At 45.0% G+C, this 25,201-nt stretch overlaps 1 protein-coding gene across 2 annotated transcripts in view; it reads right to left on the bottom strand.

The window, feature by feature from the left end:
* Positions 1–25,201, bottom strand: part of TH (tyrosine hydroxylase) — a 568,946-nt gene that overhangs the window by 237,210 nt on the left and 306,535 nt on the right. For both annotated transcript variants that reach the window (XR_015308512.1, XM_086957708.1), the window contains exon 3: positions 1,496–1,679. Coding sequence is in view for 1 of the 2 variants with exons in the window: in XM_086957708.1 (XP_086813834.1) it covers positions 1,496–1,679 (184 nt within the window). In the remaining variant the exon portion in view is untranslated. The remainder of the gene's footprint in view (positions 1–1,495; positions 1,680–25,201) is intronic.

Genomic DNA, 25,201 nt, shown 5'->3' with positions numbered 1-25,201 from the left:
AAGCACCGCAAGGAAAATTAGTCACAACACTAAGGGCTCTATTGCGAGTCTGGCGGTTCACGGACTGCCAGACTCGTGGGGGCATGGAGGTCTTCCGACCGCCCCAATAATAATAGGGTGGTCGGACTGCCAAAGCCCTACTGCAGCTGCCAGGGAACTGCTGTTCCCTGGTGATGTTGCAGTGGCCAGAAGGCCGCAATATGGTTGGTGGTACCACCGCAGTCCTGACAAGCATATTACGAGTTTCCTCTCCGCCACGGTTTTCATGGCGGTTCCTCCTCTATGAAAAGCGTGGCGGAGAGAAAACTAAGGGAGCCCTACAGGGCCTTCTTGTGTCTCTGCATCATGAGGTGCATGCAGGGGTAAAGCATATGCCCTACTGTGCATGCAGCTCAGTTCCTGCACCGCATGGACTTTACAGTCAGTGCAGGAACTGTTTTTGACATTCCCATTGGGGTGCCCATTTTCAGGGCACCGCCGTGGAAACATAAAAACAAAACCACCAGACACAAGAAATACTCGTAATCTGGCTGGCGACTCGACCACGGGTGCGGCGGCAGGGCGGACTCTGCGCCGCCCCACCAAACTCGTAATCAGGCCCTCAAACACAGCAGTGTGCAAGCAATATTGCTTCACTTCAGTGTATTTGATCACTTTAAATGTTGGGGTCTTACAAAGCCTTCTTTTTATTAACTCCTCCCCCTGTCACCTTTCATTACTTACTGCCAGTATACAAACCTGCATATTGGAAAGGCAAGGCTGGAGAAAGTAAAAATACCTTCAACCACTCATACCTTGACAGAACAGATGTCAAACAGGACTATTACTACAATATACATAGCATGGACTTTAAGATTGTCCCTTTCAACCATTGGCTTTTTTCGACCAGCCTCTTTCAATGGTTTGAGATTCTCTCACCAAATGCTACTGGCTTTTTGGGTATGAGCTCCCACCTCCACTCAAGTGCTCGCACTGAACTGGATAAGGGAATTTTTTACAGCTAGCACCCTCTTTACTGGCAATACAAACAAAAACAGGACTGTATCGAAGGCAAAGGAACCTTTAATAGTTCCCCTTGAGTTTATACCTTGTTGTAATAAGCTTACATCTCATGTACACAATTTAAATCCAGACTTCTTCCAGTGGTCACCCTGGGTGTATTACGATAAAAAAATGTGCAACCAAGAAAACCTTGCCTTGAATGAATCACTTCATGAATTTGTTACTTCCTCCCTTTTAAGGTGTTATTGATTGTAACGATGAAGATGATGATAATGAGCATCATCAGAACAAGTCTTTGGTGAACTTTATGGAGGTGTCAGAGGAAGAAGCAGATGACGTCTTAGGAAGTGAAATGGAAGGAGGATTTACAATATGCTGCTGAAAGAGGAAGGCCAGAATGCGGATTAAAGAGACATGCGAGAGGCTACAGAACAGAACATAAGGCAATGGATCCAAAGAGAAGCAAAACAAGTTGTCAGCGCAGTGTTCCTACCTTTGTCTTCTTTGGTGCTTCTGAGATCATCGCACACTCTTTTCACTGAGCTCACCATTGTAGTGAGATCCGAACTGTGAATCTCACAGCGCACAAAGTATTCAAGTTCTGCTGTCCCCACTGAGGCGCTGGGGGCTTTCCTACATGACCGCGTCTCCAGATGCTGAATTTTTGCTTCAAACGTCTGTCGAAGGAAATAAAGCATGAAGCAGAAGTAAAACGCTGGTCATCTCAGAGTATTATAGCAGGCAGCCTAAGTCAATGTGATTACAGGCAGTAGATTTATTCTGCGGACAACCCCAGCAAGCACTCTGGAGGACGCCCACGCATTCAACACCATATTGGTACCTTGCCGGATGACCTGCTTCAAAATATCACAGTTGAACTTTTCAGTGGTAGATACAGTTACACCAGAATTATCAGCAATACTTCAATCAGGGTCGTTCAAAAACCATCTGGCCAGGGGTACAGTCATGCAAGTGATTGACTCACTCCCATATCATTAAACAAGATGGCACCCAGGAACCGGACGATGCATTTTAGTAGAGTCAGGAAATAACTTTACTGTTATATAATGATCTCATGTATAATACTGTGCCAGAAATCCTACCTGATGAATGGAGAAATCCGATGATGTTTAGGACGAGGAAGACCAGGGGATGAGTGCTACTGAACTGCTAGACAACATTAGGGTTTGAGAATACACCCTACTTATTTCAGAGTGAAATCACTATCCCGATTAACACTTCACCACTGAGTCAAAGGCGCTCCTCTCAAATTCGGAAGTCGTACATGTATCATTCATGAACATATTTAAAGGCATCTCTCATTATACAAGCCCCTCCTTCCTCTGTACATCTTTGGTATCATCCACAGGACAGGTAGGTTGAGTGTGTCCAATAGCAGCTGGGAAATCAAAGCGCGTGCTCTGACCCATCACCCAACTTTCATCTTCTCCCATTTCCATTTTTTGACTGGTGTAGTGGTAGTGTCCACCAGTATGCTAGCTTTTTCTTCCTTCTGTCCGCATATGCCATGGAACTCCAAGTTTAAAGAATGGGGTTCTTGCAGGGTGCGCCTTTGTCTAAGGGATTCTACCAACACTGACTCTGTTGTATGAACCTGGCCATTGTACTATCACGTTGGAAGACTAATGTCCCTGTGCAGTTCAGACTAAGGGCTAGCATCTCTTCGCAGTTCAGACAGCTGTACCACCCTTCCCTTTTTTGGTTGTTTATGGATCCCCTTTATTTGTCTCCCCGCTGTGCTCATGTGCCCTTGGGACCACCTATAGAGGCTCAATGTGTTTTTGCTGTTCCCTGGGCAGAGTACTCAATGACAACCAACCCATCCTCCCCCTCACCTATGGCCCTACAACCACTGGGACCAACTTCCACAAATGCATGACAAGCGTTGCCGACTAGATGAAGAACAACTGCCTGAAGCTGTACACAGACAGTGGAGCAAGCGTCATTTTAGCTCCACCCTTACACGTCACAGAGGTGCAAAGGCTACGTGCACTTACCACCATGTATTCTTGGTGCCTACCTATATTATTAACAAGTGAAGTATTCAAATGTATTTCCGAACTGCATTACCTTTGGTAACTCGAGATCTATAAACGTGTGCGCACTAATGTTTAGCCTTACCATGATGATGAAATGTAGTTCTCATACATATTCACCCTTATGTTTTGTGTTATGTTGCATATATTTGAAAGTGCCTTGCTTAATGTAAGCATGAACTCATTAACATTTATATTGCTGCATTCAGTTTGAAGCTATACGTCCGCACATATAACCATGTAATCAAAGTTACATTCTAGTGTTTAATCATGCTAATTCAACTGGATCTGAATATCTAAATGTACTTTTTTTTTGCATGTTCTCGCCTCTGCAGATTCGGTCCAAGCCTTAATTTGTTAGAGAAAGAAGTACAATGTATTAGTAATAGCAAGGCTGGGAAGAAAATCTTGGCAGAGGTGTGAGGATCTAATGAACGGGAGAAATGGTGTCTAGTCATTGTATATCAAATGGTGTTTCATCCAAGACCGTGTGAATGTCCAGGCTTCATGAGATGGCAAAGAATGACTATGTTGCCAATGGGCACGTAAAGTGTAATTCTATTGATTCCTGGAAGGGTAGTGTGAGGACTGCACTATGAGAATGCATCTATCAGGCACATGCATCAAAGGATTTTGCGATCGCAAACAGTGTAAATCGAAAAAATCGGCCGTTTGCGATCGCAAAATCTGCTTTTGGAATGCATGAAGGGTGAGGGCCCTCGCAATTTGAGAATTCCCAAATATTTGCAAATTCTCAAATTGCGATTGCATTTAAGGAATCGCATTTTGCGATTCCTTAAATGCAATTCATGAAACTTAAAAAAATAGCAATTTCGCTATTAGGGGGATCAAATTACCATGAGGTAGAACCTCATGGTAATTAGCGAAAACTTTGAAAAATGCACTTTTGTGCATTTTTCAAAGTTTCATGTTGTGCACACACATGCCTTAAGGGCATGTGTGTGCACAACAAATGTGCACAGATTGATTTCAGGGGTGCAACAGGGTGTCCTTTGGACACCCCTGCACCCTTGAAATCGCATTCTCAATTTGCGATTCGCTAATTGCGAATCGCAAATTGAGAATGTCTTCCCATTCATTCCTATGGGCCTTTAGGCCCATAGAAATGAATGGGGAGGTATTCCTTAATTGCGACTCTCGAACTGCGAGTCGCACTTAAGGAATATTAAGAAATCGCAATTTTTTTACCAATTTCTTGATGCATTGCATTTTGCCATTCCTTAATTGCGATTCCTTATTTTACGCAATTAAGGAATCGCAAAATGCAATATTGATGCATGTATGTATGTATGTATGTATGTATGTATGTGTGTATGTATGTATGTAAGTATGTATGTATCGCATACTTCTATAGCGCAAAAAACTGTCACCCAAAGGGTATCCTGGCGCTTTGACTCTACCTGACCAATTACGCAATCACAAAGTTACACTGCCCTAGGGGAAAGATAAGTCTTCAAGCCTTTTTTAAAGGGTGAGAGTTCTCCCAGGCTCCTCAGAGACAGAGGGAGTGAGTTCCAAAGTTTAGCGGCCGTGTAGCCAAAAGAACGGCCACCCATCCGTAGCCTTTGGATTCTAGGAACTACCACCAAACATGCCGAGGAAGAACGTAGAGGTCTGGCGGTGGAGTACCATGAAAAAAGCTCTTGCAGCAAAACCGGCCCCTGACCATGAAGGGCTTTGAAGACTAAGCAAGATGCTTTAAAACAAATACGCTGTTGGACAGGCAGCCAATGAAGATCTTTGAGCGCCAAGGAGGAGGAGGCAGAGCGCAATCAAGAAAGGGCAAGCTTAGCTGCCATATTCTGTATGCGCTGCAGCTTACTGATAAAGGTGCTAGGTGCACCCAGAAGCAGTGCGTTACAGTAGTCTAACCTACTGAGAATGATGCCACGCACTACCTCCGGTCTCGCCTGCGCCGGAAGCATGGGAAGGATCTTACGCAGAGTACGGAGCAACAGCATGCAGGTGGCGATTGTCTTATTGACAAAAGCATCCAGTTGTAAGTTAGGGCCAAACAAGACCCCCAGGTTGCGGGCGGAGTCCGCCGCCGCCACCGTGCCTAAGGAAGATGTTGGCCAGAAATCCACCGGCAAAGGACGTGGGGTACGGTCTGTAGAGCAATACAGCACCTCCGTCTTGGATCCATTAAACTGGAGGGAATTATGTCGCAACCAGTCTGCAGTATCTGTCATACAACGATGGAAAGTCTCTTTAGACACAGCATCTTTGCCTTCAAAGGAAAAGATAAGCTGTGTATCGTCGGCATAATTAATTACTCCTTGCCCTACTCTTTTGATGCCAGATCTAAAAGGTGGCAGAACCACTACCTGATGTCTATTGTGAAGGTAGGAAGCTAGCCAATCCCGCGGCAACCCAGCTACCCCAATCTCTTCCAGTCTGCTGATAAGTATAGCGTGGCTGACCATGTCGAACGCGGCAGACATGTCGAGCAGCACTAAAAAAGCTGCCCAACCAGTGTCGACCCGCGAACGAAGATCGTCCAGAATGACCACCTGCGCAGATTTCGTGCCATGGGCTGGCCAGAAGCCGAACTGCGCCACGTCTAGACAGATGTTGGTTTCCAAAAAGCTGGACAGAGACTGAGTGACAAGTTTCTCCATGATCTTAACAGGAAAAGGGAGCAGCGAGATTGGCCGATAGTTCGCCGGGCAGGTAGGGTCCAGTGTGGACTTCTTCAAAAGAGGAGAGACCACTGCTAGTTTCCAACATTCAGGCACTGTGGCGGTACTGAAGGACTGGTGACAGGTAGAATAAAGAGGAGGGAAGAGTTCCTCTTGGAACACCTTCCAAAATTTATGAGGCAGCGGGTCCATCGGAGAGCCCGATGAAACACCATTCGCCAGAGCACAGAAATCCTCGAGAGAAGGGAGAGTGAAACTATCCAGCTGAGGTTGGCCTGCTACTGCCTCTGGAACACCTGGATTAGGTAGGGGTGCTGAAACCGCCGAGGACTGGAGGCAGGGAGTGCCTGGGCTGGAAAGTGGACTCAAAATGGTGGCGATTTTGTCCTCAAATGCGGCTGCCAAGGAGTCACAAAGGGACTGAGAGGCCGGGATATTATTCGTGGCACAGGCTGGACGGAAGAGGTCGTTAACAATTTTAAATAAAGTCTGCGATTTGTTTGTTGCCTGCAACAGCATGTCCTCGAGATACTTGGCTTTAGCACACTTGATCTGTGCTTTATAATCCAAAAGTGACTGTTTGAAAAAGGCTCTGTCTGGCTCTAAATAATGCTTCCTCCAAGCTCTTTCCGCCTGTTTACACCGCAGTTTCAGCTGAAGAAGATCATTAGAATACCAAGGCATGGCAAGCTTATGCCTGCCCCTAGCTCTCCGCAAGGGAGCCACTTTATCCAAGGAATTTGTAATTTGCTGGCACAGCCTTAAGTAGCTCTCTTCCACATTTTCCCCCAAGGAGAAGCCACCGGCTAACAAAGATATTGGACTAGAATTTTTCAGGAGTCTAGACCTTTGCCTACTGAGTTTGGTAGAACCTGAGCTATTATCTCTCAATGAGTCAGCAGGGAGGTATAGGGAGAAATGGACAAGAGCATGGTCCGTCCAACATTGGATAGTTATGTCCCTAATCATAGCTTGAGTGACATCCGCAAAAACTAAATCTAAAACATGGCCCTTCAAATGAGTCTGGGAGAGTACCAGCTGTTGCAGCTGTATATTGCTGCAAGCCTGGCCAAGGTCTCTATAAGCTGTATCAAATGGCCCATTTGGCCACAAATTTAAATCCCCAAGACTATTAGCCTGGCATGTGTATTAGAGAGATCATAAATAAGATGAGTCAGCTCAGGTAGAGTAGATAGTGTATTACCAGGTGGTCTATAACATAACAGCCCCGAATACAGAACTCCTTTTTGCCCTTTGAGAGAAAAGCCCATGAGTTCAAAAACTTGGACCTCCTTTTCTCAAACTCAGATATAGCCAAAGTGTCTCTAAAAATAAATCCCACACCTCCACCTCTGCTCCCCACACAAGGATTATGCCTGATTTTATAGCCCAGAGGTCACGCCAATCCAAGTTCTACATCACTGTCAGCTCGAGTCCATGTCTCTGTGAGAAAAAGCACATCCAACCCATAGGATTCGATTAAGAGTGAAATTTCAACATGGTGTTTACAGAGGGACCGAACATTAAGCAGACCGCAAGATAATACCCAGGGGCCACTGGTGAAAGTATCCGGCAGGCTACTCATCTTGTGGTGCTGGTCAAGCTGAACAATCTCTTCCCTGGAGTACGCCTGGCGGGAAGGAGCAGGAGAAGCAGCATGACTGGCACTGGTCCCGACCTGAGTGCGAACGGGCGCAAACGGGCTTACCTCTGGTGCACCTCCGGTGCGCTTGACCGGTATGCATCTTAAATACCGTTGAGTGCGGGAGTCCTGCGAGGCAAACCTCAGGCCCCTCACCCAAGATGGCGCCTGTGAATCGGCTCCTCCTGGCTACCCACACCCAAGATGGCGGCCAAAACGCAGCGATACAGTCCCAACGAGCCCTGGATCGGCCTGAGTCCCGCAAAGTGCAGGTGAATAACAATTATAGTGCAGGTAAGATCTATTTATCGCCCCCAAGGATGTCCAAAATAGTGATGAGCACCTGCGTCCTAGAATCGAGCAGCGCGATAGTGCAGAGTATTTTAAAAATAATAAAATCACAGCAAGGCAAGCGAGCGCACAGCAGGTAAGTAAAGTCTACCTGTGCTGAAGTAAGGCCTGCTTCTATGGGCTCCTCCGAGCGCGGGAGTCCTGCGAGGCAAACCTGTGGCCCCTCACCCAAGATGGCGCCTGTCATCAGCACCTCTTGGCTACCCACACCCAAGATGGCAGCCAAAACGCCGCAATACGGTCCCAACGAGCCCTGGATTGGCCTGAGTCCCGCAAAGTGCGGGTGAATACCAATTATAGTGCAGGTAAGATCTATTTATCGCCCACAAGGATGTCCAAAATAGTGATGAGCGCCTGCGTCCTAGAATTGAGCAGCGCAGTGCAGAGTATTTTAAAAATAATAAAATCACAGCAAGGCATGCGAGCGCGCAGCAGGCTAGTAAAGTCATGTGCCTGTAAATGTTTTAAATAATGTTTGCAATGTTTAAGGCAGATCCCTTAAGACTTAGGGCCAGATGTAGGTAATCCTAATTTACCGATTCTAAAATACCGAATTTTACCGATTTGGTATTTTAGAATCGGTAAATGCCATGTTGGAAATAATTCGGTAAGTATTACCGAATCGGTACGATTCAATATTTACCGAATCTGTATTTACCGATTCGGTAATTCCCATTCATTCCTATGGGCCCAGAGGCCCATAGGAATGAATGGGATTTACCGAATCAGTAAATACCGATTTGGTAATGGGGGAACACATTCAAGGGTGGCAGGGTGTCACATTGAGACCCTGTTGCACCCCTGAGTCGTGCATGTGTGCACATGTGTCACACATACATGCCCTGAGGGCACGTATGTCTGCCACATGGCACTTTTGGAAATGCCCAAAAATGTTTTTCCAAAGGTTTTAGTTGGTGGTAAATACTGAATCCTTAACTATGCAATTCACTCATTTGAGTGCTCCCTACATTGCAGATTCGGTAATATACCGATTCGTTAAATTACTGAATCTGTAAATTGGCTACCTACATCTCAGAAGCCTAATACCGGTCGGTAACGGACGAAATTTGGTAATTTCGGCCATTAACGACCGGTATTAGGCTACCTACATCTTGCCCTTAGAGAGGTACATATCTCTCTGCTTGTCTTATTCTTGAGAGTGTAAAGCTACATGCTAAACACTTGTCCTCTCTTACAGATTTTCTAGAGAAATCCTCACTGTGCTGACACCTTCTCATTTAATTGTCCTATTTCTTAAATTCCTAAGGCGACTTTTCACTCTAAACCACTCTCAATCTAATTTAGAGCCCTGATTAGATGACTTTAAACCTTTTGCCGTCGTTACTTACGTGGCTGTGCTTGCAACATTTGATGCTATTGGACTGGATTTACTTTGTTGAATAATGCTTCCTTATATATTCTGTATCTGAATGATGCTTATTTTACATTGATTTGAATTGATTGATAATTTGTAATAGACCCTTTGACTTTAGTTACTGTGTGGCCAAAAGGGTTTTGAACTGTTGTGCTGAATGTTAACTCTCTTTTTTGTCCGCCAGCCACAAAGGTGTGTAACATGGAAATTGCAACTGAGTGCAAATGCGCCATCAGCAGTAAACTCTGGAATGACTTGTGCTGGTCTCAGATCTGGGACCCACACCAATACCTGCTGTCCACACCAGAGACCTAGGAATCATCATTGATAACAAGCTCACCATGAAATCACAGATCAACGCCATCTCCTCCGCCTGCTTCCTCACTGTGCCCATGCTATGAAAAGTTTTCAGGTGGATACCTCTGCTTTACCACGCTGCCATTACAATGCAAGTCGTTACTACGGCTTGCGCTGGATGGTGCTGTTGGTTAAGGAATATTGTAATTTTATATTCCAACACCTTCCCTACTGTTACGTGGACTGGTGTTGGAATATAAAATTATAATATTCCTCAATCCGCGCCCTCCAACGAGCCCTGGATCGTTGTAACGACTTGCGTTGTAATAACCTCGTTGTAAAGTACCGCGATCTAAAAGATCGCCTTGTACTGACATACATCCCTTTGCCACGCTTGTCTACACTCCCCGCATCCATCAAAGCAGAAGTGGGAGTGCTCCTTCTCCTACATCGCTGAAAGACATGGAACAGGCTCCCCATGAAGCTCTGGACCACCACCTCACTTCTGGAAATCCGAAGGGCCTGCAAGACCAGGCAGTTCGATTGAGCCGTCCGGGACCAGCAAGCATGTAGGTACCCTATTGGTTGATTAGCAGCACTTTGTAAAGCCTGATTGATGTTGCTTATTTTAATGCACCACCAGCTAACGCTTTCCTGTTTACGAATGGAGCCTTACCTACTATTTGTACCAGGAGCCTTCGACAGGATGCTTCTGACAAGATTCAGATGGGTAATGTCCATAGAATAATGATTGCAAACAAAACAGGTGATGGACCGAATGTGGATCAATGTCACACATTCAACCCAGTCCGAAGATCTGGGCCCAAATCCATCATTTTTTTGCACTCCACACCACCCTGGGTTAGACAATGGCGATATGCAAATCAGCTCTGACCCTGTGCCCCATGGGAACAGTCCAGTCCGAACTACAAAAGCCATGTCCTTCCCAGAACGGAATCAAGCATCCGACGACCGGACCGGTTTCGAGGTAACACCTCTCATCAGCCCGGCTAGCTTGACTCCAGTGGTGTGGAGTGCCTGGGACCCACGTCTGAGCATCCAAGGCACACTTATGAGGCAATTGCAAACAAAACAGGTGATGGACCGAATGTGGATCAATGTCACACATTCAACCCAGTCCAAAGATCTGGGCCCAAATCCATTGTTTTTTTGCACTCCACACCACCCTGGGTTAGACAATGGCGATATGCAAATCAGCTCTGACCCTGTGCCCCATTGGAACAGTCCAGTCCAAACTACAAAAGCCATGTCCTTCCCAGAACGGAATCAAGCATCCGAGGACCGGACCGTTTTCGAGGTAACACCTCTCATCAGCCCGGCTAGCTTGACTCCAGTGGTGTGGAGTGCCTGGGACCCACGTCTGAGCATCCCCAGCGCACTTATGGCGGCAATTGCAAACAAAACAGGTGATGGACCGAATGTGGATGAATGTCACACATTCAACCCAGTCAAAAGATCTGGGCCCAAATACATCGTTTTATTGCACTCCACACCACCCTGGGTTAGACAATGGCGATATGCAAATCAGCTCTGACCCTGTGCCCCATGGGAACAGTCCAGTCCGAACTACAAAAGCCATGTCCTTCCCAGAACGGAATAAAGCATCCGAGGACCGGACCGGTTTCGAGGTAACACCTCTCATCAGCCCGGCTAGCTTGACTCCAGTGGTGTGGAGTGCCTGGGACCCACGTCTGAGCATCCCCTGCGCACTTATGGCGGCAATTGCAAACAAAACAGGTGATGGACCGAATGTGGATCAATGTCACACATTCAACCCAGTCAAAAGATCTGGGCCCAAATCCATTGTTTTTTTGCACTCCACACCACCCTGGGTTAGACAATGGCGATATGCAAATCAGCTCTGACCCTGTGCCCCATGGGAACAGTCCAGTCCGAACTACAAAAGCCATGTCCTCCCCAGAACGGAATCAAGCATCCGAGGACCGGACCGGTTTCGAGGTAACACCTCTCATCAGCCCGGCTAGCTTGACTCCAGTGGTGTGGAGTGCCTGGGACCCACGTCTGAGCATCCCCAGCGCACTTATGGCGGCAATTGCAAACAAAACAGGTGATGGTCCGAATGTGGATCAATGTCACACATTCAACCGAGTCAAAAGATCTGGGCCCAAATCCATCGTTTTTTTGTTTGCAATTGCCGCCATAAGTGCGCTGGGGATGTTCTGGCATTTGAACAAGTCCTCCTGTCATCAATAGAGAAAATGGAAAAAGCAAGACATTTTGTACCACAAAACATGGGCCAGAAGCAGCGCGCAGCAATCAAAACCTTAAAAGAAGACAATTCAATCATTATAAAACAGGCCGACAAAGGTGGAGCGGTGGTGGTGTGGGCCCGTGAAAAATACCTAGCAGAAGGCAACAAACAGGTGAACAATGTGACTTGGTATAGACGTCTCCAAGAAGATCCGACCAAGGAGATTCAGAGACTCATTGCTGACACTTTACAGGGTGGCCTGGACGGTGGGTTTCTGGGCAAAAAAGAGTATGACTATTTACTAAAGAAGCACCCAAGAACTCCGATGCTGTATCTCCTGCCAAAAATTCACAAGGGTCTTCAAGATCCCCCAGGACGCCCAATCGTGTCCGGGTGTGATTCTTGTCTTGAGCCCTTGTCACAGTACGTGGATTTCTTTTTGAAACCCTTCCTAAAAACAGTCAAATCGTACCTACGAGATACGACTGACTTTCTCCTCAAGGTTGAAGACACAGCCTTCAACTCTGAGACCCAACTGCTTGTCACAATGGACGTCACCTCTCTGTACACACAGATCCCGCAGGAGGAAGCACTTGAGGTGATGGAAATCTACCTAAATCAGAGAGAAAGGCCCCACCAAGTACCCACAAGGTTTATCTTAAAACTGGCCGAGATTGCTCTAAAAAAGAACTACTTTTCATTTAATGGGGAGTTCTTTATGCAGGTCAAGGGCACCGCCATGGGGTGCCCTTATGCCCCAGAGATGGCCGTGTTGTTCATGGCCCAGTATGAACAGATGTTCATTGACAACAACAACCCCTTCAAACAACATATCTTACAATGGCTCCGCTACATAGATGACGTCTGGCTCCTGTGGCAGGGGAGCCAGACCGACCTCGGAGCATTCCATGACTGGCTTAACAACCGGCATGCTGACATTAAATTCTCGATGACACAAAGCAATGAAAGGATGACTTTTCTTGACGTTGAAATCATCAACATCAATGGAGTATTGAAATCTTCTCTCCATAAAAAAGACACAGATAGGAACACCATCTTGCACCATAAGAGTGCCCACCCTAGGAACTTGAAGTCAAACCTTCCCTATGGGCAACTGCTGCGCATAAGGAGGAATTGTTCGAACCTGAGGGACTTCACGTCCCATGCAGAGACGTTTTGCCAAGAAATGCAGGAGAGGGGGTATCCTAAAAAACTACTCAAGCACTCCCTAACAAGAGCACGCTTCACCCCCCGTGAAACTTTACTGCAAGTACGGCCCAAACCCACGCTTGACAGGTTGGTCTGTGTTACCACCTTTGGACCAGACACCCACAAACTGAGAAAAACGGTGCTGAGCAATTGGCACCTATTGGCGAATCTAGAATGCCCACTATCCAACCCCTTGTTCGCCTACAGGAGGAATCAAAATGTAGGCCAACAACTTATGAGGGCGGACGTATTTCTACCTAAAAAGAAGAATGACCTTATCAGTCAATGGAACCTCAAACCAATCACAGGGCACCATAAGTGCGGAACCTGTGTTGTATGCCCAAACACTATCGAAGGCGATGAGTTCCAGCATGGCACCACCAGATGGAAGCATGTGGACTTTTCTAATTGTAAGACTAAGAATGTCGTCTATCTGGTCCAGTGCCCCTGTGATCTGATCTACATTGGCAAAACTACACAACAAGTGAACACACGCATTTGCCAGCATCGATCCAGGATCAAGAACAAAATCATGACCGCCCCCATGGTGGAGCACTTCATAAATGCTAACCATGATGTCAATCACCTCAAATGGACAGTGTTGTATACATTACGCCCGGCACAAAGGAATGTGGATATCGATAGGTCACTCTTAAAAACAGAGGCTTATCTGATATTGAAATTCAACAGCGTGCAAAGGGGCCTTAATACTTTATCTGAAGTTGGTAGACTCTAATTCAATGATGCCTTGGTGTTCTGGCTGGTCGACTTGGTCGTGTCTCAGTACGTTTTTTTAAACACATGGTGATTTCTTCCATGTTTTACATCCACATAAACTACAAATCCCACAATGCAAAGCGGCACCCTAATGGTTCATCACCATAGTAACTGCAGCAGCACCCATCTTGGGAAACTAAACAGTATGCTATGAGCCGCCAACCGAACCACTTCGAGGTAAGCAACGCTCCTGTAGGCAAAGCTATGCGTTCAGCGCGCCCGCCAGGATTGCTCTGGCTGTTGACTAACAACAATTTCCTTCTTCCCCAGCGGAGTTGGAACACGCCGATTAAATATCAAAACGGGGACTGCGCCCCTCAGTAAACAGGATCCCTTATTGGACAACAGCGGCGGCAAACGCCAAAGGTATTATTTACCGCCAGCCGGTCTAGAACTGTTTTAAACCCGGGCTGCAAGTTTTCTAGCACCAATACACAAAACCCCTCTCTTTTCTGTACACAGCGCTTCAGCCCAGTCACAGGCAGCGAAAACGCCGCGGAGCCCTTGTCCCGCATCGAGCAGCCGTTCTGATTGATTTTCAACCCAACAACGGTATGCCCAGTGGGGATTTGTTTTTTAAGTGTAACAACCAAGTGTACTTCTCGCGCCATAACATACACTCATTCTAATTGTAGGCGCCCCAGTTTTTGGACCCACTCCTGAGTCTGCACTCGCAACCCCAGACTGGAACCTGCTTCCTTTAAAAAGCGGTATGTCAATATGAATGTCACATTACAAGGAGAGTCGTCCTCACGTCAATACATGACACTAAAACCTCCCCCTTTGTTTAAATTTACAGATAGATAAACTATGCCCTGATGAGAATCCCGACAGTTAATTTCCGGATTCGAAACGCGTCGGCGAATTAGAAAAGGACAATTCAAACCCAAGCCATTGCTGATGATAATATTGAGTTTTGAATTCACTCGCGTTCCTTTTTCTAATCTTTTCTAATCCTTTCTCTCATTCACCATGCTTTTGCTCTAACCAAATTTTGCACTGATATAAATATTATGTGTTGCACTCTGTACTTTGTCATACATGTTTTATGTCTCTATCTGTTGACCGCATTCAGGTCTATGTTTAAGTTTGACAATGTGTTGCAATGATTGATACAAACGTTGTGTAAAAACTGTTGTGTTATACAGTTCTTTTCTGCTGATCATATGTTGTCTGCGACAAACTTTTGACAAATTATTAAGTCAATGGTAAAAATAAAAATACCGTGTTGAATACGACAAATAGCGTCTTCAAACGCCCTGATTTTTGGCTTCTATCAAATAGTGAGAGGCACACTTGTTTGTTCCCTAAATTTAGGCCCAGCCTTCTCACTTGTCCCCTAAGGGCCAAGCTCCCCTTGTTCTACCAGACGTGGGTCCCAGGCACTCCACACCACTGGAGTCAAGCTAGCCGGGCTGATGAGAGGTGTTACCTCGAAACCGGTCCGGTCCTCGGATGCTTGATTCCGTTCTGGGAAGGACATGGCTTTTGTAGTTCGGACTGGACTGTTCCCATGGGGCACAGGGTCAGAGCTGATTTGCATATCGCCATTGTCTAACCCAGGGTGGTGTGGAGTGCAAAAAAATGATGGATTTGGGCCCAGATCTTTGGACTGGGTTGAATGTGTGACATTGATCCACATTCGGTCCATCACCTGTTTTGTTTGCAATTGCCGCCATAAGTGCGCTGGGGATGCTCAGACGTGGGTTCCAGGCACTCCACACCACTGGAGTCAAGCTAGCCGGGCTGATGAGAGGTGTTACCTCGAAACCGGTCCGGTCCTCGGATGCTTGATTCTGTTCTGGGAAGGACATGGCTTTTGTAGTTCGGACTGGACTGTTCCCATGGGGCACAGGGTCAGAGCTGATTTGCATATCGCCATTGTCTAACCCAGGGTGGTGTGGAGTGCAAAAAAACGATGGATTTGGGCCCATATCTTTTGACTGGGTTGAATGTGTGACATTGATCCACATTCGGTCCATCACCTGTTTTGTTTGCAATTGCCGCCATAAGTGCGCTGGGGATGCTCAGACGTGGGTCCCAGGCACTCCACACCACTGGAGTCAAGCTAGCCGGGCTGATGAGAGGTGTTACCTCGAAACCGGTCCGGTCCTCGGATGCTTGATTCCGTTCTGGGAAGGACATGGCTTTTGTAGTTCGGACTGGACTGTTCCCATGGGGCACAGGGTCAGAGCTGATTTGCATATCGCCATTGTCTAACCCAGGGTGGTGTGGAGTGCAAAAAAACGATGGATTTGGGCCCAGATCTTTTGACTGGGTTGAATGTGTGACATTGATCCACATTCGGTCCATCACCTGTTTTGTTTGCAATTGCCGCCATAAGTGCGCTGTTGATGCTCAGACGTGGGTCCCAGGCACTCCACACCACTGGAGTCAAGCTAGCCGGGCTGATGAGAGGTGTTACCTCAAAACCGGTCCGGTCCTCGGATGCTTGATTCCGTTCTGGGAAGGACATGGCTTTTGTAGTTCGGACTGGACTGTTCCCATGGGGCACAGGGTCAGAGCTGATTTGCATATCGCCATTGTCTAATCCAGGGTGGTGTGGAGTGCAAAAAAACGATGGATTTGGGCCCAGATCTTTTGACTGGGTTGAATGTTTGACATTGATCCACATTCGGTCCATCACCTGTTTTGTTTGCAATTGCCGCCATAAGTGCGCTGGGGATGCTCAGACGTGGGTCCCAGGCACTCCACACCACTGGAGTCAAGCTAGCCGGGCTGATGAGAGGTGTTACCTCGAAACCGGTCCGGTCCTCGGATGCTTGATTCCGTTCTGGGAAGGAGATGGCTTTTGTAGTTTGGACTGGACTGTTCCCATGGGGCACAGGGTCAGAGCTGATTTGCATATCGCCATTGTCTAACCCAGGGTGGTGTGGAGTGCAAAAAAACGATGGATTTGGGACCAGATCTTTGGACTGGGTTGAATGTGTGACATTGATCCACATTCTGTCCATCACCTGTTTTGTTTGCAATTGCCGCCATAAGTGCGCTGGGGATGCTCAGACGTGGGTCCCAGGCACTCCACACCACTGGAGTCAAGCTAGCCGGGCTGATGAGAGGTGTTACCTCGAAACCGGTCCGGTCCTCGGATGCTTGATTCCGTTCTGGGAAGGACATGGCTTTTGTAGTTCGGACTGGACTGTTCCCATGGGGCACAGGGTCAGAGCTGATTTGCATATCGCCATTGTCTAACCCAGGGTGGTGTGGAGTGCAAAAAAACGATGGATTTGGGCCCAGATCTTTTGACTGGGTTGAATGTGTGACATTGATCCACATTCGGTCCATCACCTGTTTTGTTTGCATAGAATAATGATGACACCATCCATGAATGATTGGTCATGAAACTTGACACTTTGCCTCTGTTACAAACGTTCTGAGCAGTCCACGGTTCATTTAATATTTTTGTGTACATTTTATGTAGAGTTGAGGAAAGTGTGGATAATTCCACTTTTAAGACGTCAAAGTGTAAGGCAATGCTGTCCAGCTTTTATCTTGTTGCAGCTATTGGAAAATGAATACTTTGCGTGGAGAGTAGCTAGGTTTTTAAAGAAGGCGATCCAGCGGCGGAAACATGTGATATTTGATGCTTTGTCATTTTTGGGCAGATCCTTTCATGTGAATAGCAGGTTTTAACTTTTAGCATTTGTATCTGTATGGTTCTATGACGCCCTAAACACAATGCTATGTATTTTTAGTTTTTATCTTGTGCAATTCATAACGACATTTTATATGACATTTTCTATGACATTTTCTTGTTGTGTATGTGCTTTTATGATTGGTACAATAACAATCCAATAAAGATTTCCTTGACCTTGATTATTTTAATGTTAAGTATGTTTATTTATCTTAATGTCTTTTATTTTGTAATATATCTTAATGTTTTTTATTATATGTCAATTTTTTGGTTTGCTGTTAGGTGTGCAGAGGAAAAGGGTATGAAGCTTCTTAAATATTATGTTTTTTAATTGATGTTAGATATTTTATTAAGTTTTAATTTGTTAATTTGATAAATAATTATGTGAATAATATGTGTGTATCCAACAAATGATTTTAAAATACAGTAATCATTTTTATATGTTAATTTGCTAATTAGATAATGGATTGTGCTAATTATTTAGTTGCTTTTACTAATGTAGGTATTAATGATATTATGTTTCATTTTTTTGTAGTATTTAATTTTATAGTGTCATTATTTTTTAAAAGAATGTGTATTGTTATTCTACTATTAATGTATTTTGTTTTTGGAGCTGGAATCGTAGGGTAGCATAGAGGGGAGTATTTGCAATCTATTTTTTAAATTTACAATTGATATCATTTTGAATATAAATGTATGTATAATTGTATATGTTAGTTTTGTGTTTTTTGTTTCTGATGATTTATATAAATTCTATAATGTTAAAAATATTTATATCTTTATCGAAATATATTTATATGTAATTAATTTTGTATTCATTTAGATTAGGGAAAAATCTGAGCTTTCTAAAGTTTTTATTGTTAGGCCTACTGTTGCATAGGCTGGAGTGTGAATAGTAGTTCCGACCCCTCCAAATCCAACACTTACTTACTGTTGCGTACAGTGAGTTGGGAATCGTAGTTCTGACCCACCAAAGTCCAGCGCTTTCCCTATTATTGATAACGTTGGAGTGGGAATAGTAGATCTGACCCTCCAAAGTCCAACACTTTACCTACTGCTGTTTAATTGGAGCTGAAAAAGTGAATATGGCCATTAAATTGTCCAACACTTTCCCTACTGTTGCTCAGTTTGGATTGGAAATAGTAAATATGATCCCTCCAAAGTCTAGCATTTTCCTTTATTTTTATTTTATATGCAAATTCAACTTGTTATAATATAGGTATATTTTATGCAAACTAAATAGTATTTTTAAAGTTAATTTATGATTTAAATATAATATAGTGTACAATAATAAAAAATCGATATACTTACCTATTTCATGAGAATATAGTAGTGTTCTACCTTTTTGTTGTCTATATTTTTTACAAGAATATTTTTTTGACATTTTTTCTAAACAGCCGTCAGTGCATTTTAATGTATGGAGGGACTTACATTTTTTATCCCATTTATATCACAGCTGTTTGCATGTGTTTCTTTATGACTGTGAGCTACAAAGCAAGCGAGAGAGAGAGAGAAAGAAAAAGAGAGAAAGAGTGGGAGAGAGAGAGTAGGAGAGAGAAAGAAAGAGAGAACCAGAGAAAGAGACAGAGAGAGAGTATTTACAAAATGCCAAGCCCAGGCAAAATGACGGTCATGGTCACAGGCATAATGGTGAGCATAGCAAGAATCCCTGTTTCAACAGTAGTAGGCTGGAGTGGCCAGACAAAATAGTGCTAGAAGGGGTAGGAGATATATAGATAATACTCCCTATATTATTTCACTCATGGTAACTTATTAAAGCAGGCAAAGAATAGACATTCACACAAAGGTAACTGAAAGTATACTCAAAGAATCAATTTTTGTTGGTTGCAAAAAGATTAAAACAATTTATTACCTCCCGACACGGGTTACAATCTAAAACATGATAAAAACATTAGGTTTAAGAACCACCGACGGTGGTAAGACAATACTATGTGATAGAGTCAAACGTGAACAGAGACAGTCGACGCGGCGTTTCAGTGTTTTCTAATTCTTCACACCTTCTTCAGGACTTTTGTACAATATTGACTCAATATCTATAAAATTAGAAAATACATTTTACTATGTGATTTCATATATATAAAAAACCAACAACCTTACATTGCCACTGCCTTGCTTAAAAGGTACATACCTAATATTTTTAATGCATTTCTTATCTAAGAACCCCTAGACATTCATTTCTTTATCGAAGAAACACAGAATTTATTTAGAGCTTGGTAATAGAATCTCATTGGATTAATTTATGTGCGTACTATTCAATGTAAAGAACTTTCTTTATGCATGATTCTGCTTTTGGTAATTATTAAATATTACCTGGTATAATGTAAAAGAGGATTACATTTCTTTCCCTCTAAGTTTGGATTACTTGCAATAATAATCTTTCACAGGCTGTTTGAAGATAAGCATAGAGTACCATTGAGTGGTTTTGCCTTATTATAATATCATCAAGAAAATAAATTTATTACACATTTGTGGCCGGAGTTTACCTTCGTAATTGATTGAGTGAAGCCTACGTGTGCAACGGAGGAGCCACCGTAAATTAGGGGTGGGCTGCCAGCTACGCTCCGTGCACGGAGTGTGCGTAGTGCCGCCTACTCCGCATTTTGCGGAGCTGGCGGAGCCAGGCGGCACTACGCACGCTCCGCAGACGGAGCGTAGCTGGCCGCCACCCGCCTCCCTCCCGCCCTCCCTAAATACTTTCAAATAAAGGAATGCAATAATTTAAAAAGCACTTACCTTGCCGCCGCTGCCCGCCGCGTCCCCGGGTCTCGTTATCTTCCGTCTTCCGTCTTCTTCAGTAATGCGCATGCGCGGGCGGCCGCGCATGCGCATTTTCACGAGAAAATGCGCATGCGCGGCCGCCCGCGCATGCGCATTACTAAAGAAGACGGAAGATACCGAGCCCCGGGGACGCGGCGGGCAGCGGCGGCAAGGTAAGTGCTTTTTAAATTATTTCATTCCTTTATTTGAAAGTGTTTAGGGAGGGCGGGAGGGAGGCGGGTGGCGGGGCTGGCGGCCAGTGGTTTTGCGGAGTGGGGCTACGCGGAGTGCGGAGGTGGGCGTAGTTTCTCGCCCACTTCGCGTAGCTCCGCGAAGCCCCACTCCGCCAACTCCGCCCAGGGCTACCGTAAATATAAGGGATGGGTCATCTTTTTCTTAGAATCTAAAACAGTCATATAGTTCCAAAATTTATTTATTATATATACGTGAGGGCTACATGTTCATCCTAGTCACGAAAATGACCAAGGCTACTGACCTGTTTATATTTTTACAGGAGATCTTGAGAATATGGATCAAACTGCGACAATCTCTTTATGCCAGTCTTCACCTTCTTGCTTTACCGAAGTGGTCTAATATCAATAGAAATGATTATGTTTAGGATCTTGCCACTACTATATAGTTATGGAATAAATGGATTTTATAGTTCTATCAAAAGGTGACTCATTGTTAATGACTATCCCACTTTACAAAAATAATCTTAGGGCTACACGCTTGTTCTATTTACCATGATAGGTATACATTTGATACCATGGCTCTGGACTAGCGTGTCATGTAGTCTATATTTTACCTTCATTGAAAAGGTATTTCAATAAAGCAAATGGCAGTATTTTGGTATCAGAAATTTTCATACTGCAGCTTTTAAAACGACCCTTATTGGCTGTTCTGAGAGAAAAATTGCAACTACATTTTAGCCCAGTTACCCAAATGAGTGGAAATGGTCTGAACCTTATTACTAGGTCTACTCAAATCTTAACAGAGGGAAAAAACAGTCTCCTCATCTCGGCGAGTATTTTGCCTACCTTGGATTTAAAATTCGGCCTCCCTGCTCGTCCGTGCATCAGGACTTCATGGCGATTCGAAGTAGAGTGAGCCTCTCTGAGACTCCGCTTTTTATGCTGCCGCCGCCTATGCCGCCCCGGAAGTGGTAAATGTTACGAGTTACACCAAAGGATGGTATAATGGAGTTATGGCGCTAATATCTTAAACTTTATGACTAAACTCTGTCTGCCGGAATTGTATATATCATAACGTCTTTTTTGGCCGGGTGAACCCGAGTTTCATTAATATTTACAAGTATCTAACCCGGAAGTATCTGACCCGGAAGTGCATCTGTGTAATTGACAATCCGGCCGGTAATAAACTGCTTGATTTTGCAAAAAAAGGGGATGTGCCTAGGTACCAAAATGACAATAACGATATTAAACAGACACATGTGTCTAAGATAATGGATCCACATGCCAGTGTATATAATGTTTAAGACAGCTTGGTTTTGTGTCGGCCATTTTATGTTGGGACATGTCGAATAAGGCGTGTCGGCCATATTGAGTTGGGACGCGCCTAAAGAAAAAGTATCGGCCGTTTTAACTAGAACTAAGTTCGGACAATCTCCCGATTTCTTCCTGTTAACCATGATGTCAACATAATATCAAGCATATCACAATACATTACGTGGTGAACACCAATACCACTCTATTACATTTTTAACAATTGTACATAATGTACAGTATATTTTGCTGAATGTAACATCTTCATTATCCTGGATGAGAAATTACATAAAAAGTGAACGAACAAATATTATATTTGTTGTCTGAAAACATTATGGTTAGACAATTCTGGCCGTTTTAGGTTCGGACAATCTCCCAATTTCTTCCTGTTAACCCTGATGTCAACATATTATCGAGCATCTCACAATACATTACGTGGTGAACAACAATACCACTCTATTACAATTTTTGACAATTATACATTATGTACAATATATTTTGCTGAATGTAACATCTTCATTATCCTGGATGAGAAATTACATACAAAGTAATTACATAAAAAGTGAACAAACCAATATTATATTTATTGTCTGAAACCTTTATGGTTACACAGTTCTAGCACAACAATCAGTGTGTAGCTGGAATTTACAATTGCTCATTGATACCTTGACCCTACTGGTTATATAAAGATCCCTAATTAATCTATAAGATTCTTAAGAATAAACAAGCTTAAAGCCTACCTAAACTATGTTGATATACATGCCGTCTTACTTGAAGAAAAACAACAAGCTATAGTTCTTTGTACAGATTTTAGACTGACACACAATCTTTAGCATATCTATTATATTCATATCTAGCCTATTTTTATAAGGAGGGGACTATCAGGTAGTGTTCTACTCCAATTATAGGATTATTCTTTCCCACTCCTCTCTATAGTTGAGACCAGTCCGAAATGTGTCGAATAAGGACATAAAGAATTGTTCTCTTTTTTTCCTTTTATTATTAAAATTACCGCCTCTTGAACTGTGCATTATGACCTCTACCACACACCACTTCAGATCTTCTAATTTGTGGTTGTGTGTTGTCCAATGTTCCACAAGTGGAGCAGATTTCTTTTTTAGTCCTAATGGCGGACCTGTGTTCAGTAATTCTTGTTTTAATTTCTCCGGCTGTTTCACCTATATAGGCTTTATTACACGGGCATATTATCATGTAAATTAGATCTTTAGTTTTGCAATTAGCAAAATTTTTTACATTGTATGTTATGCCATTATAGGATATCAAGTTTCCTTTGATCATAGATGCACAGTTGGAGCATGTATTGCACGTAAAATTTCCAGTAGGGAGGGGAGTTCTATTAATAGTATTGGAGATGTTGCGAGTCTTATCTTTGTATGTATGAACCAAACAATTCCTAATTGTTCTGTTTCGACGGAAACTGAACATTGGTTTCGGGATTTTTTCTCCAGGTCTATTATTTAATAAAGACCAGTTGCGGTGTATAATATTTTTTATTTTATTACTCGCTACACTATAGTTAGTCACAAAGATAAGTCTATCATTGGTTTTATCTACTTTTTCCGTGTCTTTCTTGAAAAGTGTCTCTCTATTGTAGTATTTCGCACGTTTGTATGCGCGTTTAATAAGTTTGTCAGGATATCCCCGATTCCTGAGTTTCATTGAAAGGGCATCCGCATGTTTATTAAAATCATGTAGATTAGTGCAATTGCGCCTGATGCGCAGATATTGTCCAAAAGGTATGTTGTCCTTTTGACTATTAGGGTGATTACTTTTATAATGTAGCAATGTATTACGGTCACTTGGTTTAGTATAAAGATCAACCCCTAATGTCGCATTTTCCACTCTGATTTTGATATCCAAAAATTCAATTGCCTGTTTATTAAAATTAGAAGTGAATTTGAGATTTTTATCTCCCAAGTTCAACCAAAGTAAAAAATCATTGAGTAACTCTACAGTGCCTGACCAAATGAAAAAAATGTCATCGATGTATCGTGACCAGGGGGGCGTGGCTTGGGCGCCGATGGCGATGGTCGCCTGAGAGCTCGGCTCCGGGACTGAGCCCGTGATTATCCTGTAAATCGGAGGCTGCGGGGCACCCCAGACCCCGCATTCTGCTGAACGGACCGACGAAGACCTGCCAGGGCCCTTGGCGTGGCTCGGACGAGTGGTGATCCGGCGTAAATCCGAAGTTTGCGGAGTTGCGGAGTGCGACCCAACATGGCGCCCGGACTTCATTGTCCCCCTGGCCGGATCCATTGAATTGGAGGTGCGTCGCCGGCGGCGTCTCGCCCCCGGCTTTGCCATCCCCTGCTGATCTGTGCACTAGATATCGGTCAGATCGGACTTTCTGCAACGAGAATGCACTCGGTTGGGTGATTGGGCGGATGCCCACGTTATAGTGGATCCCGTGAGCGGACGTCTGGTGAACCAGGCGGTGGCCCCACTCACGACACCGCACCTAGCTACATTTTCCTGGCCAGTCCACTCCCATGGGAGGCGCGACACTCTGGCGCCACAAATCGTCCGGTGGAGTTGGTGACCCTCACCCCGGGACTTTAGCGGCTGTGCGGGCCTGCCCGACCTGGCGGCGGTTGTCTCCGCCCCCTCATCGGTGCCCTCGGACGCCGTGGTGGTGGCGCGAGCCGAAGCGGAGAAGTTCCCACAGGCCCTGGAGAAGGAGGTCTCCGATACTCGATTTGAGGTCCAGTAACCGGGAGGGTCGTGGTCGGCATCTGCACCCGGAGACGCCTGCTCCTGGACCATCACGGAGTGCCCCCGGCGACATGGGGAAACCTAGAGGAGCCAAGGGGACTACCCCAACCGCCTCAGACTCGGAGACCCAGGACAAAGAGGAACATGGGGACCCAAAGAGTTCTGGTGGTGCATCGATGCAACAGCAGTTCGACCGCGTCCTGGAGGCGATAGCGACCACGCGATCGGCCCTCCAACAGGACATTGCCCAGGTGGCGACGAGCCTAGGTCTCCTTAGAGCGGACCACGGCAAACTTTCGGACCGGGTCAAGGAAGTGGAGAGCTCGGTGAAAACCTTGGAGCCGGCGCAGCGAACCTTGGCTGCGACTATGAAGGATGCCTTATCCCGGATTGCGACCCTAGAGCAGAGAGCGGAGGATGCGGAAGGCCGCAACAGGAGGAACAACATCCGTGTGGTGGGCCTTCCGGAAAAGATCGAGGATGGCGACATGGTGGCATACTTGGAGGCCTGGCTCCGTGACACGGTGGCCCCGGAGGGGCTATCCTCCTTCTACACCTTGGAGCGCGCCCACAGAGTCCCGGCGCGGCCACCGCAGCAGGGACGTGCCCCGAGACCAGTGGTGGCGCGGTTATTGCACTTTCGGGACAGAGACTTAATCCTCAATGCCGCCAGACATAATGGTCCATTCAAAGTGGCGAACAGTCAGGTGAACATCTTCCCGGATTACACCTACGAAACTCAACGCAGGCGGTTCTCCTTCCTGGCGGTCAAGCGCGAGCTCAGGAGCGAGGGCATCCAGTACTCGCTCCTCTATCCTGCAAGGCTCCGCATCATTGTCGATGACAAGACTCAATTCTTCGACACCCCGGAGGATGTCTGTGCCTGGCTCGAGCTTTACAGAGCAGGGAAAGATGGCTTCGGCT

Source organism: Lissotriton vulgaris, chromosome 2_1, assembly GCF_964263255.1.
Source record: "Lissotriton vulgaris chromosome 2_1, aLisVul1.2, whole genome shotgun sequence".
NCBI lineage: Eukaryota > Metazoa > Chordata > Amphibia > Caudata > Salamandridae > Lissotriton > Lissotriton vulgaris.
This window is presented reverse-complemented; position numbering and strand designations above follow the sequence as displayed.